Consider the following 15000-nt stretch of genomic DNA (forward strand, 5'->3'; position numbering starts at 1 on the left):
TGACTATTTTCGTTGAAGACAACCAGGGCCCATACGGGCCCGGGGAACGAGGTTGGTCTTAAAGTATTTTAATTACAAATTAGAGGTGCATAAGATTGTGAATAAAAAAAAGACGGATGAAACAAACTCCTATTTAACTTTTTCGCAATTTTTTATGCAGGAGGAAAGGGGAGGGGGGAAGGGAGGGGGTAGGGTGGAGGGGGAAGGGAGGGGCTAGGGTGGAGGGGGAAGGGAGGGGGAAGGGAAGGATGGAGGGGAGGGGGGAGGGGAGGGCGGAGGGGGGAGGGGAAGGGGGGAAGGGGAGGGGGTGGAGAGAGGGGAAAGGGGAGGGGAGAAGAGAGAGGGGGAGGGGGAGGGGGAGAAGGGGGGAGGGGAGAGGGAGAAGGGGAGAGGGGAGAGGGGGGAGGGGAGAAGGGGGGGAGTGGGGACGAGGGAGAAGGGGAGAGGGGGAGAAGGGGAGGGGGGGAGGGGAGAAGGGGAGGGGGGGGAGGGGGAGAAGCGGAGGGGGGTGGAGGGGGAGGGGAGGACGGAGGGGGCACCGCCTCAGATTCTGTGCATAATATTCCTCGCTGAAATGCGCTGAGGTAAAAATATGGTAAAAAAAATTATGAAATAATGTTTTTTTAGGTCGGCCATGTTCTTCCCAGGCTCAATGGCCATGTCTATGCCAAATATCAAGCATGTGAGCCTCTCCGTTTAGGAGTCTATCGGTAACATTACACACACACACAAACTGTTTTATATATATATATATATATAGAGTTGGCGTGTGTGATAAATCGACATCAAAATGTGATGAAGGCAGAGTAACGACTCAATTAGGTAGAAGGTAGATTGATCGTAGGTTAAAGTGGATCGTATACCGCAGTCTCATAAACTGTGTCGATCGCCAAAATTTGATTGGTCTCATCATTTGGTGGTGCCTTGTCCATTTGGTGGTTCATTTTGGTGCCATGTCCAAAATGAATGCATGATGGTTGCCCACGCGGCATTGTTGGTTCGGTGAAGAAAATGTCATTCGTACAATCGGACGCCAGGCTGAGGGACATGGGTGGCGACGCTGGGAAGGATGGGGGGGATACATCCCCCCCAATATTTATGGTGTGGGGGACACTAATGGCAATTCCCCCCCCCCCCCCCCCATATTTTATTCGTTTTCCCTTCACTGTGTGTGTGTGTGTGTGTGTGTGTGTGTGTGTGTTTTTCCATTCAGTATCGAAGGGAATTTCTCCCCAAATTGTCCAGTCTCCTCCTCCCGCCCCCCCCCCCCAATTGTGCAAATAAATCTCGGCCACTGCTAAGGGAGCCTTTGTTTCGTGCTCCCGCTGTGCCAGGAACGCACGATGTGTGATTATAACATCGCAGTGATTTCTGATAAATACACTGTGAGGTCCCGTGCTTGTGGAGTGCTCTGTAGCATGGTGTGTCCGGGTGGATGCGCATTGTTCTATCAACGTTTATAGTTGCTGCATGCGTAGTGCAGAACGAACGGGCGAAGGACCAGGTGCGTTTGTTTCAGGACGGCTTGGTCAGTGCATGAAGAGCGTGAGGACCAGTTGTGTCTGTGTTGCGGAGCGAGGTGGTGCAAAGCGATACTCGCACGATTGCAAGCCACGTTGAAGCTGCAACTTTTTGCCAGCAGAGCAGGACTCATATGGATGGTGTGCCGGGCGAATACTTACGTATTGGGAAGTGCATGAGGACTCCTTTTGAGCCCTTATTATACTTGAGGAAGAGGCTTATTTGGGCCACTCGATATGGAGCCAGAATCCGAGTGCTGTCGTGGTCATCGTAGCATGCCCCAAAGTCAGACACCGGCTAACAATTTTCCCCGGTTGGAAAACCGGGGAAATCCTTGCAGACTTAATAATAATTTTTACCATGCAAATGTCACTTACCAAACTGAATATTGTTCCACTGGATGGTGACATAGTCATCACGATCAGGCCGAGACTGTTCATGCCAGATTCCAAGTGCATGGAGTAGCTCATGCTCCACAATGCTAACTTGGTCACACCAAGAGCCGATTGAGAGTTTCTGACGTCCACTTTGCTTTCCCACATAGGACCAGCACCTGCAGACAGAACACGGTTCAAGGAAGTATCCTGCAAAACAGCTAGTTCACATTCCAATTTGACATAATCATACCTACATTGAGGTATGTCTGTCAGGATGGTGCAGAGGTAGCTTACATACCTTGAGGTATCTAGTCTCTGATTGATTCTTTCGGCAATTGTAAACTAATGGATTACCTGTGAAGATTGGTTCTCTTACAATGGCAATGACCAATTTTCTATCGCACCTCTCCTGCTCCTACGAGACTGCAATTTGCTCTCACAAAAGGATTGGGCCACCATCTCTACGGCTTCTGATATCGATTCGTCCCAGGAGTACTTTCACAAAAGGCTACTTTCTCTCATGTGCAAGTTTATCGCATCCCATCTGTCGCTACCCTAGCTATCATCTCAGCCGTTAGTGCACTGACCGAATCCTGTGGCAAGGCTGTTGTGGTCAAACAACTTGCTTTATCAACATGGCTAATTCGACTGAGGGCAACTTTAGGACACTGCAAGAGTGTGTGTCCATCCTTCGGAAAGTCAGATAGCATCACCTTAAACATCTTGAAGCTGATGTCATTAAGCAGTCTTCTTCCTCCAAGTCAGTGTGGCACCTTGTCAAGTCCATCTATGATGTATTCTCCCGACGTCCCCTCCCTTAACTCAAATTGACATCACTGCAGATCCTGTTCGAGCTTAGCCAGAACGACTCGTGTACCTCATTTGCCTCCAAATCTCGTGTACCCAACCCATCCAGTTCTGTTCCCATGTAGTCCATGAGCTAAAGGGGCCCACCCAGTGTGGACGTTGTGGACCTAGACGGAAGCCAAACAGTTCAATCATTTGAACTGTTTCAAACAAACCTCGACACAATCCTGTCTCTGAGCTCTGCAGGCAGTTCCTTCGACCTCCTGGCTTGGTTTTTGCTCTGATGTGCATTGGCAGCTGTGAGACCTTATATAGACAGGTGTGTGCCTTTCCAAATCATGTCCAATCAATTGAATTTACCACAGGTGGACTCCAATCAAGTTGTAGAAACATCTCAAATATGATCAATAGAAATGGGGGGCACCTGAGCTAAATTTCCAGTGTCATAGCAAAGGGTATGAATACTTATGTCAATGTGATATTTCAGTTTTTTTCTTTTTAATAAATTTGCAAAACTTTCTAAAATTCTGTTTTCTCTTTGTCATTATGGGGTATTGAGTGTAGATTGATGAGGGGGAAAATGAATTTAAACGATTTCAGCATAAGGCTGCAACATAACAAAATGTGAAAAAAGTGAAGGGGTCTGAATACTTTCTGAATGCACTGTAGTTAAAGGACGCCAGTCAGCCATCTTTGGTTGAATTAAAAAACAAAATCTGCTTATGTATACCATCGTGTATCACCATCATAACATCCAATATAACCAATATACCATCACAACAATATAACAATATATACATAACAGTATAACCCATATACCATCATAACAGAGGAAATAGCAACTTTCAGTCTCTCAAAATCCACATTGAGTCCCAATTTATCGCATGTTAACATATAATTTCTTAAACAGTACTTTTTCAAACTTTCAAAAAAATATAGTTTCGTTGATAGGTCGGGGGTGGGCCCCTCTAGCTCATGGACTAATGCGTTCAATTGTTTTATTGAGAGATGTACAAGGGGGGTGGGGGGGGGGGGGGTGGTGAGAATCAAACCCCAAAGGTACACAGCAGCTTAAAACCAATACACAGGCAATGCCAAATAACAACACAGTGAGTCTGGATAAATCAAAACGAGGGAAAATGTGAAAGGAGTTCTTTCGGCTGATCTGAATAAGGTCAGTTAAAAGATGCCTGGGGCGTCTGGGTTGCCAGAGGATATTGAAAGCTTGAGATATGTCTATAGAGACGGCCATGATCTCTTGTCTGACATTGAGGCCTCCATCCATTGTTGGGAGAGTAGAAGCAGCATATCCAAGGCATGGGACATCGGGTCACTCGGGTCACCGGGTCACCCGATGGTCACTGTTCTCGACTTTGAGCACCAGGTTTGAGATGACGTCACGGATTTTCGAAACTCCACACGGTCTCCACGTTTTCAAAGTTGTCTGTTCACAATTGTATTTTGTCGAAACTGCATTTTATCTTTCGGCGTGTGAACTTATAGTGTGTCCCTTGGATGTTTCTCGGTGTTTATCTTTCATAAATTAATCGTTTGTTTGCCATGCGGCGTGTGAGGCCTTGCAGCCTCAGGCTTCCCCCGTCGAAGTTTGTTTCTTCCTTCGCTGGTTTTGCTAGGTTTTTTTGATTTTCCCTTCTCCCCCAAACTTCACCAAACATCTACTCTTTGTCTAACGTTGTAACCCCCCCCACCCCCCCCAAAAAAACAAACAAACAAAAAAAACTTTTATTTCCCTTTCTCCTCGTGTGCTTTTGTTCCATCGTGTGCTTTTGCCTCTGCCCACGTGCGCTGTCTCGCCCCGCCCTCATTATCCCCTTGCCTTTCACCTTTTGCCCTCTTCACGTGACTCGTGGTTGTCCCTCTAGGCTTCCTCTCCCCATTGGTATTTTTGTGAATATAAGATTGTTCTTCACGGTTCTGTTTAAATATGTTTAAACTTTCCCCTGGAATGTTTTATTCAATGGTTTATTACAACACGCTGTTTTTCTTCCGATTTAAAAGGCTCCTTGCAATTTCCTCTTCAACTCATTCCATTTCAAAAAAAAATTCAATCTCCTATAATTCTTTCTCACTACATGCTCTAAATTCTCATTCATTCCACCCCTCCTCCATCGTTCTTAAACGGATCGCTAACTTGAAAATCACAACAAACCCAATTTGTTATAAATGTTCATCTTTCATTAATCATCCACTTTCTAAACTCCCCCGTTGCCCCTCTCCTCCAAATCTCCCCCTCTGCCCCTCCCCTCCAAATCTCCCCCCTTGCCCCTCTGCTCCAAATCTCCCCCCTTGCCCCTCCCCTCCTAAACTCGCCCCTTGCCCTTCCCCTCCTAAACTCCCCCCTTGCCCTTCCCCTCCTAAACTCCCCCCTTGCCCTTCCCCTCCTAAACTCCCCCCTTGCCCTTCCCCTCCTAAACTCCCCCCTTGCCCCGCCCATTCAAATCTCCCCACCAACCATCCCTCCCAAATTCTCCCTCCTCCCACTTCCTTCTCAAAGCTGCCTCCTCCCCACTTCGTCTCACTTCTATCTCATACCTCCACCTCCCCCAACCTTCTGCTTTCCTCTGCCCCCGCCTCAAACAACCCCATCACCATCAAACCTTTCGTCCTCCTCATCCTTCCCTTTCTTGTAACTCTTCTGTAATCTCTGACACACTATCAACTGCTCTTCCCACCTCCCGCTCTCACCCTTCATCTGACTTTACCCTTCCCCTGTCCTGCACCCGATGCTCCCCCTCTCTCCTCATTAACGGTATGGACCTCAAACATCCGGGGCCTTCGCTGAAACCTGATTGATCTCTCCATTCAGGTTGCTTCTGACAATCCAGACTTGATCTGCTTAACAGAAACATTCCTCCTTAAAGATGTCTCCGATTCCTTAATATCTCTTCCTGGTTACTCCCTCCTCCGGTACGATAGACCTGAGCCTCGTCCTGGTGGTGGGGTGGCTATCTTTATCAAAAACTCTCTTCCTCACTCTCCCTGCACTGCCCTCTCTCCACCCCACCCCCAGGAGTACCTCTGGCTATGGCTTCCTCTCCGCTCCCACCTTTTGTTCATATGTGTTCTGTACCGTCCTCCAAACAGTGATGACTCCATTTACATTTCGCTGTCGGACAACATGGACCAACCTCTATCAACTCATCCAAACTCTATCTTCCTCATATGTGGCGACTTCAACTGTCATCATGCCAGCTGGCTGGGTGTGGGTTCATCCCTCACCAGCCATGGCACCTCAGCAAAGGACTTCTGCGACTCATTGGGACTGACACAATCTGTCAATTTCCTGACCCGGATCTCAGTCAATGGAGTATCTTCTCTTCTGGACTTTGTTATGACAAACTTCCCTGCAAATGTCTGCTGCTCTTCTTCTGCTCCAATCGGTTCTTCTGATCATGTGCTTGTTAAAGTGGACACCTCTCTGGCCATTCTCAGAGAGCCTCCTCAGCGCCGGCGAGTCTGGCATTTCACTCAGGCTGACTGGCACGTGGCACGGTCTGCAAGCAGCCATCAAACATCTGGACTGGTCTCCCATCTCTACTGCCTCTGACATCAATTCTTCCTGGGAATTCTTCCAAAGCAAACTGCTCTCTCTCATGCACAGATTTATCCCATCTCGTCTTCAGTTGTCTTACCCTTCCTCCCGTCCATGGTACACTGAATCTTGTGGTGAGGCAGTTGCCCTGAAACAACTTGCCTTTGCCTCTTGGAAGGCATATCCAACTGAAGGCAATCTCAGTTCCTTCCACCAAGCTCGAAACAAGTGTGTCTACCCTCAGGAGTGCCAGGAGGCACTATCTCTCCACATTCAAGATTGAACTCTCAAACCTGTCTCCTTCCTCCAAATCCTGGTGGCATCTGGTCAAATCCGTTTCTGGTGTTTGTTCCCCCTCCATCCCCTCCCTTACCTCAAATGGCTACACAGTTGACACCACACGTGACAAAGCCGAATACCTCAACTCTGTGTTTGCCTCAAAATCTTGTGTCCCAAACCCATCTCTCCCTGTTCCCACCTTTCCCAGTCGAACCCAACTGCTCCTGGACTGTCCTTCTCTCCTGACAAGGTGGAGAACTTTTTATCAAACCTCGACTCTGATTCTGCAACTGGACCAGACACCATCAGCCCATGGGTCCTAAAATCCTGCTCTGCCGCTCTATCTCACCCTCTCTCTGTTCTTTTCACCCTCTCTTTTGCTCAAGGTCATCTGCCAGCATCTTGGAAATCAGCCAACATTACCGCTTTACACAACAAAGGTGCAAAAACAGATCCTTGCAACTACAGACCAATCAGCCTGCTTCCAATTATCAGCAAAGTCATGGAATCCATCATTGCTTCGGATATCAAATCCTTCCTCTTCTCCAATGGCTTGATCTCTGATCATCACTTTGGATTCAGACCAGGTCATTCTACTCTGGACATGTTGCTTCTGCTGTCTCAACAATGGATGGAGGTCCCCGATGCCAAACAGGAAATCAGAGCTGTCTCACTTGACATATCGTGTGCCTTCGATACGGTCTGGCACCCAGCTCTGCTCACCAAACTCTCCTCCTATGGTATCCATGGAAATCTCCACTCATGGCTTGCGGACTTCCTCTCTGGTCGTAGGCAACGTGTGGCCCTGAATGGATTTCTCTCATCTCCCCTGCCTGTTCTGGCTGGAGTTCCCCAAGGTAGTGTTCTGGGCCCTGTGGTATTTCTGGTCTTCATCAATGATCTCTCCGACTCTCTGGAAAATCCTCTCTATCTCTTTGCTGATGACTCCACTATCTGCCGCTCCATTCCTCATCCCTCAGATCGGCAGTCTGCAGCCTCCTCACTCTCTGCAGTCCTGGACAAAATCACAGACTGGTCAAACAAGTGGAACATATCTTTCAATCCTGACAAATCTCACACTCTTACAATGTCTCTCCGAAAGGACCGACTGGAAAAGCCTCCCATCTACTTTCTCAACAATCCTCTCCAAGAAGTTCTGTCGCTCAAGCTTTTGGGTCTCACTATCTGCCATGATCTTTCTTGGGAAAACCACATTTCCAAGCTGGCCTCCAAAGCCAGTCGCCGATTGGGCATCCTCCATCATGCGAAGTCCTTCCTTGGCACACCTGAGCTCCTCACCACATACAAGGCTTTCATCCGCAGCTCAATGGAGTACTGTTCCCCCCGCTGGGCTGGTGCTCCTGCCTCACACCTAGCTCGTCTTCACGCTGTTGAGGCCCAAAGCTTTCAGAATTATTGGAATCTCCTGCGATGAAGTTAACTCCGAGGGCCTTTCACTCACTCACCGCAGGCAGGTTGGTGGTCTTTCTGTCTTCTACCGACTCCTCTCCGGCCTCTCTCCCCCAGCTCTCTCTGTGCTCTGTCCCCCCAATATTTCTTCAGGTCGCACAAGATCTGCCAGCAACCCTCTAATGGTTAAACTGCCAAAATCTAGGCTCTCTGCTCACCTTCACTCCTTCATTCCCCTTTTATCCCACCTCTGGAACAAACTCCCCCACTCCCTTCAATCCCATTCCTCCCTCCAGGTCTTTAAAACAGCTGTTCACCACCATCTCTTATCTTCCCCCATCCAAAACCTTGATCTTTTCTACCCCCGCTAATTCACCCCAGAGTCCTTGCAGTGTTCATATGTTTTATACCTCTCCCACCTCCTCCCCCAAGTCCTCCCCGATGTCCCTGCTCTCAAATGTTGTGTTTGTGTCCTTCCCCCTCTCCCCCCATCTTGTCTGCCGCTTCCCTTGTTTTTTGTGTTTTGTGTGTCGGTTTGACTTTTTGTGTGATTAATGTTAGCTCTTTCACGAGCCTCGATCTTGTATCCAAAAAAAACAAAAAAAAAGTAGGCTGACCTGGTCTAAACTGTATTGATGACCTGAGATGGGGTTGTTGGAGAAAAGCAACGATTGTATGTCAACTGTGATGATGGATTCCATGACCTTGCTGATGATGGATTCCATGACCTTGCTGAGGATTGATTCCATGACCTTGCTGATGATGGGAAGTAAGCCAATTGGTCTGTAGTTAAGGCGATTTATTTTTGCAACTTGTCTATGTAATGTGGTGATGCTGGCTGATTTCCAAGCAGATGGAAGCTGGCCTAGCGCAAATAAGAGGGCCAAGAGGGCAGAGAGAGCTTGTGCAAGCGCAGCAGAGCAGGATTTTAGGCCACGTGAGCTGATGTCGTCCAGTCCAGTAGCAGAGTCAGAGTTGAGAGTTGAAAGAACCTTCCCCACCATCTCAGATGCAAAAGCCACCGAGCCCAGCAGCAGTTGGGTTCGACAGGGAAGGATGGCAACCGAGAATGAGGGGTTGGGAATACATGAATTGGAAGCAAACACAGAATTGAGGCATTCGGCCTTCTCACGAGCACAGTCTGCTGTGGAGCCATTTGAAGTGAGGGAAATGGTTGAGGGGAAGCATACACTAGAGACAGACTTCACAATATGCCAACAGGTTTTAGAGGAGGAAGACATGTTTGAAAGATCATTCTTAAGGTCAGACACAGACTCTCCTGAGAGTACTCACATAATTGTTGTGGGCTTTGTGGAATGATCTGAAATGGCCTTCGGTCTGATTTGCCTTCCAGGAAGAGAAGCTAAGTTATTTCAAAGCAAGATTCAGTGTACGATGGGCGAGAGGATGGGTATGGTAACTGAAGACGAGATGGGATGAATCTGTGCATCAAGGGAAAGCAGGTTTCTGCGGAAGAATTCCCAGGCCTAGTTCATATCAGAGGCGGTGGAGATAGGAGAACAGTCCTGAAGTGCAATGGCTGCTTGGAGCCTTCTGGGCTACGCCGTAAACATTGACCCCAGACAAAACCAGATAATTGGCCTTCAGGCCATGATTGGGTCTTGCGCTTATACACTGCCTTGGATTTATCCCGGGAGCAATCGAGTAATTGAGTAACATGTTTTGTGAAGATTGTATGTTGAGGTCATATACGTGCGCAAGCTAATAATGTAAACTGTGTATTCCCTTGGTACGCCAGGCCACCAATACCCAAATTTTCATGCAGGAAGTATTTAAATCAATAATTCATTCAAAATAACATTCCATACCCAGAATCTTTCACCAAGGAAATGTAATCAGGTTCGTCTGTCCGGGGTACAAAGTCGATGCACGATTTGAGGCGAAACATGTCAAATGCTTGCATGATGACTCCCTTGGCATTGTGATCTGCAAAATGAGCATACGGTTTGAACATCAATGTTTTACACCAGGTTACAACATCAAGCCCCATTTCCTGGCCCTACGAAAAAACATAAAGAGGACCAAAAATACACAAAGTGAATATAAACCTTGGAGAATTTACAAACTTTAACATTCACAATATAATTTCTACAGATCTATTAAGTTTTTTTTTTTTTTTTTTTTTTTTTTTTTTTTGTATACTGAATCGAGGCTCGTGAAAGAGCTAACATTTACTTCACAAACAAATCAACCAGACAAACAAAATATATAAAAAGAGTGAGCGGAAAACAAGATGGGGAGAGAAGGGGAAGCACACAAACACAACATTTGAGAGCAGGCAGAAGTGTGGGAGGGAGAGGGCCTGGAGGGAGGAGGCGTGGGAAGGAGGGAGAAGTATAAAACACAAGGACACCAAGGACTTCCAGGAAAGAAGTTGGTATTTCAAAAAAGTGGAATTGGGGTGAAATTAGCGGGGGCAGAAAAGATCAAGGTTTTGGATGGGGGAAGATAAGAGATGGTGGTGAACAGCCGTTTTAAAGACCTGGAGGGTGGAGTGGGATTGAAGAGAGTGAGGGAGTTCGTTTGTTTAATGAAAATGAACTACTTTACAAACTATTACATTCGTACATGGAAGAGTCATTTGTCATTGTTGATATATCTCAACATCTGCACATTTACAGTCACGTGGTGTCCCCATTCCCTCTCTCCCGTCTTAGGAGGGTATTCAACACCTGGTACATGATGACTGCGCAGTCCCAAATGAACAAACATTGACCTGACACTTATCTGCTGGTGAGCTATACTCGTTGGTGATGTTTTAATATTTGAATGTGATAATCAGGAAGACATGTTTACTGGCAATGATTGATCTGTAGTTTGTTGGATTCTTCATCTGTCTGTCTGTCTGTCTGTCCGTCCGTCCGTCCCGAAACTACCCCATCAGTTTTGTTTACATCGTTTACATCACGTGTGTTCATAACATTGTATTTGTTAAATTAATGCCATAGTTGTGGAACTATCGGTCTAACTATCATCCTCTTAGCCTTCTACCCACTATAAGCAAAGTGCTTGAATCCTTGATCAAATGACAACTCATGACTCATCTGGAAACCCACAACCTCCTAACTGATGTCCTGTATGGCTTTCGACAGTCTAGGTCTTCTGGTGATGTTCTATCCCTAATCACTGAACATGTGAATAGGCCGTTGGATCATCTTGAAGACAAGGTTGTTGCTCTCCACATATCGAAGGCTTTTGACAAAGCGTGGCACAAGGCCCTCATCCATAAGCTAAAATAATATGGCATTTCTGGAAAATGGCTTGATACAATCTCTGACTTCCTTGCAAATCAGCACAAACCTCAGCTGGGAAAAGTACATCTCTGGTATCGCTAAAAGAGCCTCCCAGCACCTTGGCTGCTTCTTTTATGCTCGGGGATGCCTTTCTCAAGCTGCTATGCTCCATCCATACAAGGCCATACATCCTGTCATGGAGTATGTATCATTGTCATATTTGGGCTGATGCTCCGTGCTGTCACCTATCTCTTCTTGACAGAATCCAGCGACGTGCTGCCATTTTGGTGGGACAGGAGTTGAAATCATACCTGGAACCTCTCTGTCTACCACTTTGTTGCTTCCTTGAACCTTTTCTACAGGTATTACCACGGAATGTGCCCAGAGGGTCTATAACAAGTTGTACCATCTGAGCATACGTTCAGTCGCTTTACAAGTTTGGTTTAGTCGCTTTACAAAACTACAAGTTTACAAGAAAAAAAAAAATTCCATATGAAATGCCAAGTCTGTGTGTGTGTGTGTGTGTGTGTGTGTGTGTGTGTGTGTGTGTGTGTGTGTGTGTGTGTGTGTGTGTGTGTGTGTGTGTGTGTGTGTGTGTGTGTGTGTGTATGTATGTATGTATGTATGTATGTGTATATATATATATATATATTCATTTTATGTTTATATATATATTCATTTCATGTTCATATATATATTCATTTCATGTTCATATATATATATATATATATATATATATATATATATATATATATATATACATAAACACAGACTTGGCATTTAATATGGAATATTTTTTTTGTGGGGGTGAACTTACTTTTCAAGATGACTTAGACCCAAAAGTTCATTGGAATTATGTTGAAATTATATTGCCGCTTATATTGGTCGATCGCGTATCAAGCCGCCGCTCATCTCGATACGCCCACCGAGGCGCTGGCCTCGGCCCTGGTTGGGTGATGAGGGCTCCTTGGCTCCACCCTTAACAGGGATCCGCCTTGCTCGATAGCTCCTCCCCCCTTTTTCTCCGGACTTGACCGCGTGGCTTATGGCGGCTGGCAGCAAACAACCAAAAGGCAGCGAACGCTGAGGCGGCTGCGGCTGGCAGAGGCGCGTAATACAATTTGGAGAGGGTAAAGCCACAAAATGAATAGGATGGGAATTTGAGAAGGGGCCTAGGTTATTTGATTAATGCAATGCAGAGTCAAACTATTGGGAACAGATCCTTACCTGAAACACATACTAATGAAATAACTAAAGAAGATCCTATGGTGTTCTACGTGTTGCAATATGACCTAACTAGGGTGGGACCTTTGACCTTTACACAAAAGTGGGAATATTTACAGGGGATTATTTATAAGGGATTATTACAAATTGGAGGGTTCTAAAAACCGCAACAATATATATTGTTACGGAATCGGGGTACGGCACTCCCCTTACCGAGGGGGGTTTAATCCCCTCGTCGTTAAGCTGGCCGTCTCCGTTCCTGGACCCACCCCGCTCCTTTGTGGGATAGGATTGGCCAAGGTGATTGGTCAAGGGATTCCTGGACACCTCCGCCAATCCCTCCACAAAGCAGGTGGATGGCCCCGCTCGAATCCCGGACAAGATGGTATTTTGCCGAGTGGTTTAGCAGTCCGGAATCCGAGCCGTTAGCAATTGACGAACCCGATTGTAAGCAGTTCTGCCAAAATCGTGCCACAGGTACTCAATCAAGAAATCACGAAAACGATTGGACGAGAATGAAAACCCAAGAATAAGGAGGAACAGGTATTTATTATTAATGTACAAAACCAAAGAAGAAGAAGAATGAAGTAACTTACAGAAGACACAGTGCAATCCTTAACTATACAGGCTTAACTTATACCCCAGGGACAATACAAACATCAGACTCACGTACACTAATGGGGAATTGAAGGCAGGATTGAATAGCTAGAAGGAGAAGGTTCAGGTGGGACAACCGGGCTGGAAGGATGAGGTTCAGGTCAGTGCAGAACGGCAGGCCTGGAGGTGAGCGGCCGCCGACTCCCCGCACTCTGATTCACACGGCGGGGTTGCTTGCGTCAGCGCGTCAAAGGTTCACGCCGTAGGGGCTGTTTGAAGCAGCGTCTCTCTCTCGTACCTCACTCCACAGAACGCCGAACTTGGTCAACACTCAAGTGCCTCCCTCCACAGAACTGCTTGGTTCATGCTCCCTCACTCATCTGCATAAGCAGTCCCTCACTCCTCCTTTTATTGCCCTCCCCGAAATCAAGCCGCGGGCTACGAGGGCACGCCTACCGGGTGGCTCACCACGGTGCTGATTGGCTGTTAGGGCTGGCTGACTCCACCTCTGATGACGATGAGGTGCCATGCCCCCCCCCCCCCCCTTCTCCGAGATGAGCACATGGCAATGGCGGCTTGCAGGAATGGAAAACCACTCGCACCCTTTTTGAAAAGAACGAAAGGGCCCTATCTTATTTGATTTGATGCAACGCAGATTCAACTATTGGACACATGGCCTTATCTGAAACACATAATAATGATATAACTACGAAAGGGCCTATGATTTGCTACGTGTTGCAATGTGGACTAACTAAGGTGCAATTATTTCATTTAACAGCCAATTAAGGGGAAATGTACACAGGGGTTATTTATAAGGGAATTTACTACTAAATTGACAAAGTGAAGGTTCTAAAAACCGCAACTATATATATATATATATATATATATATATATATATATATATATATATATATATATACATATATATATATACAAATGTCAGGTATATGTATATAATTATTTATATATATATATATATATATATATATATATATATATATATATATATATATATATATATATATATAAACATGAAATGAATGATCGTTTTAAGGCCATTTTCCCCCACTAGAGCTGGGGTTAGCCTTGCGGGCCCCATGACAATCATGATTCCCTCTTTGAGGCAATGTTTTTATGGCCAGATGACCTCCCTGACGCCAACCCTGAGTCACCTCTTCGATGCGCATGGAGATGGTGTACCGATTCTAAATCGGGATACACACCGAGATCATTCATCCCAGCAAGCTGGTACTCAATTTGCCAACCTCGGAAGGATAACAGGCTGAGTCAACCCCCCTGGCGTTAATTCAGCGATCGACCAGGATTCAAACTCAGGATCCTAAGATCCCAAGCCGGCACCCTAACCGCTAAAACACCAGGCTGTTATATATATGTACTTCATAGACTTACTCACATTATAATTGTACAAACTTTATAGATGTACTCACATTCTAATTGGACATACTTTATAGACGTACTCGCATTATAATTGTACATACTTTATAGACGTACTCACATTATAATTGGACATACTTTATAGACATACTCACATTATAATTGCACATACTTTATGGATGTACTCACATTATAATTGGACATACTTTATAGACGTACTCACATTATAATTGTACATACTTTATAGACGTACTCACATTATAATTATACATACTTTGTAGACGTACTCACATTCTAATGGTACATACTTTGTGGACGTACTCACATTCTAATGGTACATACTTTGTAGACGTACTCGCATTATAATTGTACATACTTTATAGACGTACTCGCATTATAATTGTACATACTTTAGAGACGTACTCACATTCTAATGGTGCATACTTTGTGGATGTATTCACATTATAATTGTACATACTTTATAGACGTACTCACATTCTAATGGTACATACTTTGTAGACGTACTCATATTATAATTGTACATACTTTATAGACGTACTCATTCTAATTGTACATACTGTTA

General features: G+C 45.7%; 1 protein-coding gene across 1 annotated transcript in view; it reads right to left on the bottom strand.

Moving 5' to 3' along the window:
• The window catches only part of LOC144894325 (meprin A subunit beta-like), a 32778-nt gene that overhangs the window by 11786 nt on the left and 5992 nt on the right, over positions 1–15000 (bottom strand). Inside the window, exons 6-7 of the mRNA XM_078786963.1 lie at positions 9777–9894; positions 1899–2074 (exon numbers count right to left, since the gene is read on the bottom strand). Coding sequence (XP_078643089.1) covers positions 1899–2074; positions 9777–9894 — 294 coding nt within the window. The remainder of the gene's footprint in view (positions 1–1898; positions 2075–9776; positions 9895–15000) is intronic.

Source organism: Myxine glutinosa, chromosome 11 (genome assembly GCF_964187855.1).
Source record: "Myxine glutinosa chromosome 11, kmMyxGlut1.1, whole genome shotgun sequence".
NCBI classification, from domain to species: Eukaryota; Metazoa; Chordata; class Myxini; order Myxiniformes; family Myxinidae; genus Myxine; species Myxine glutinosa.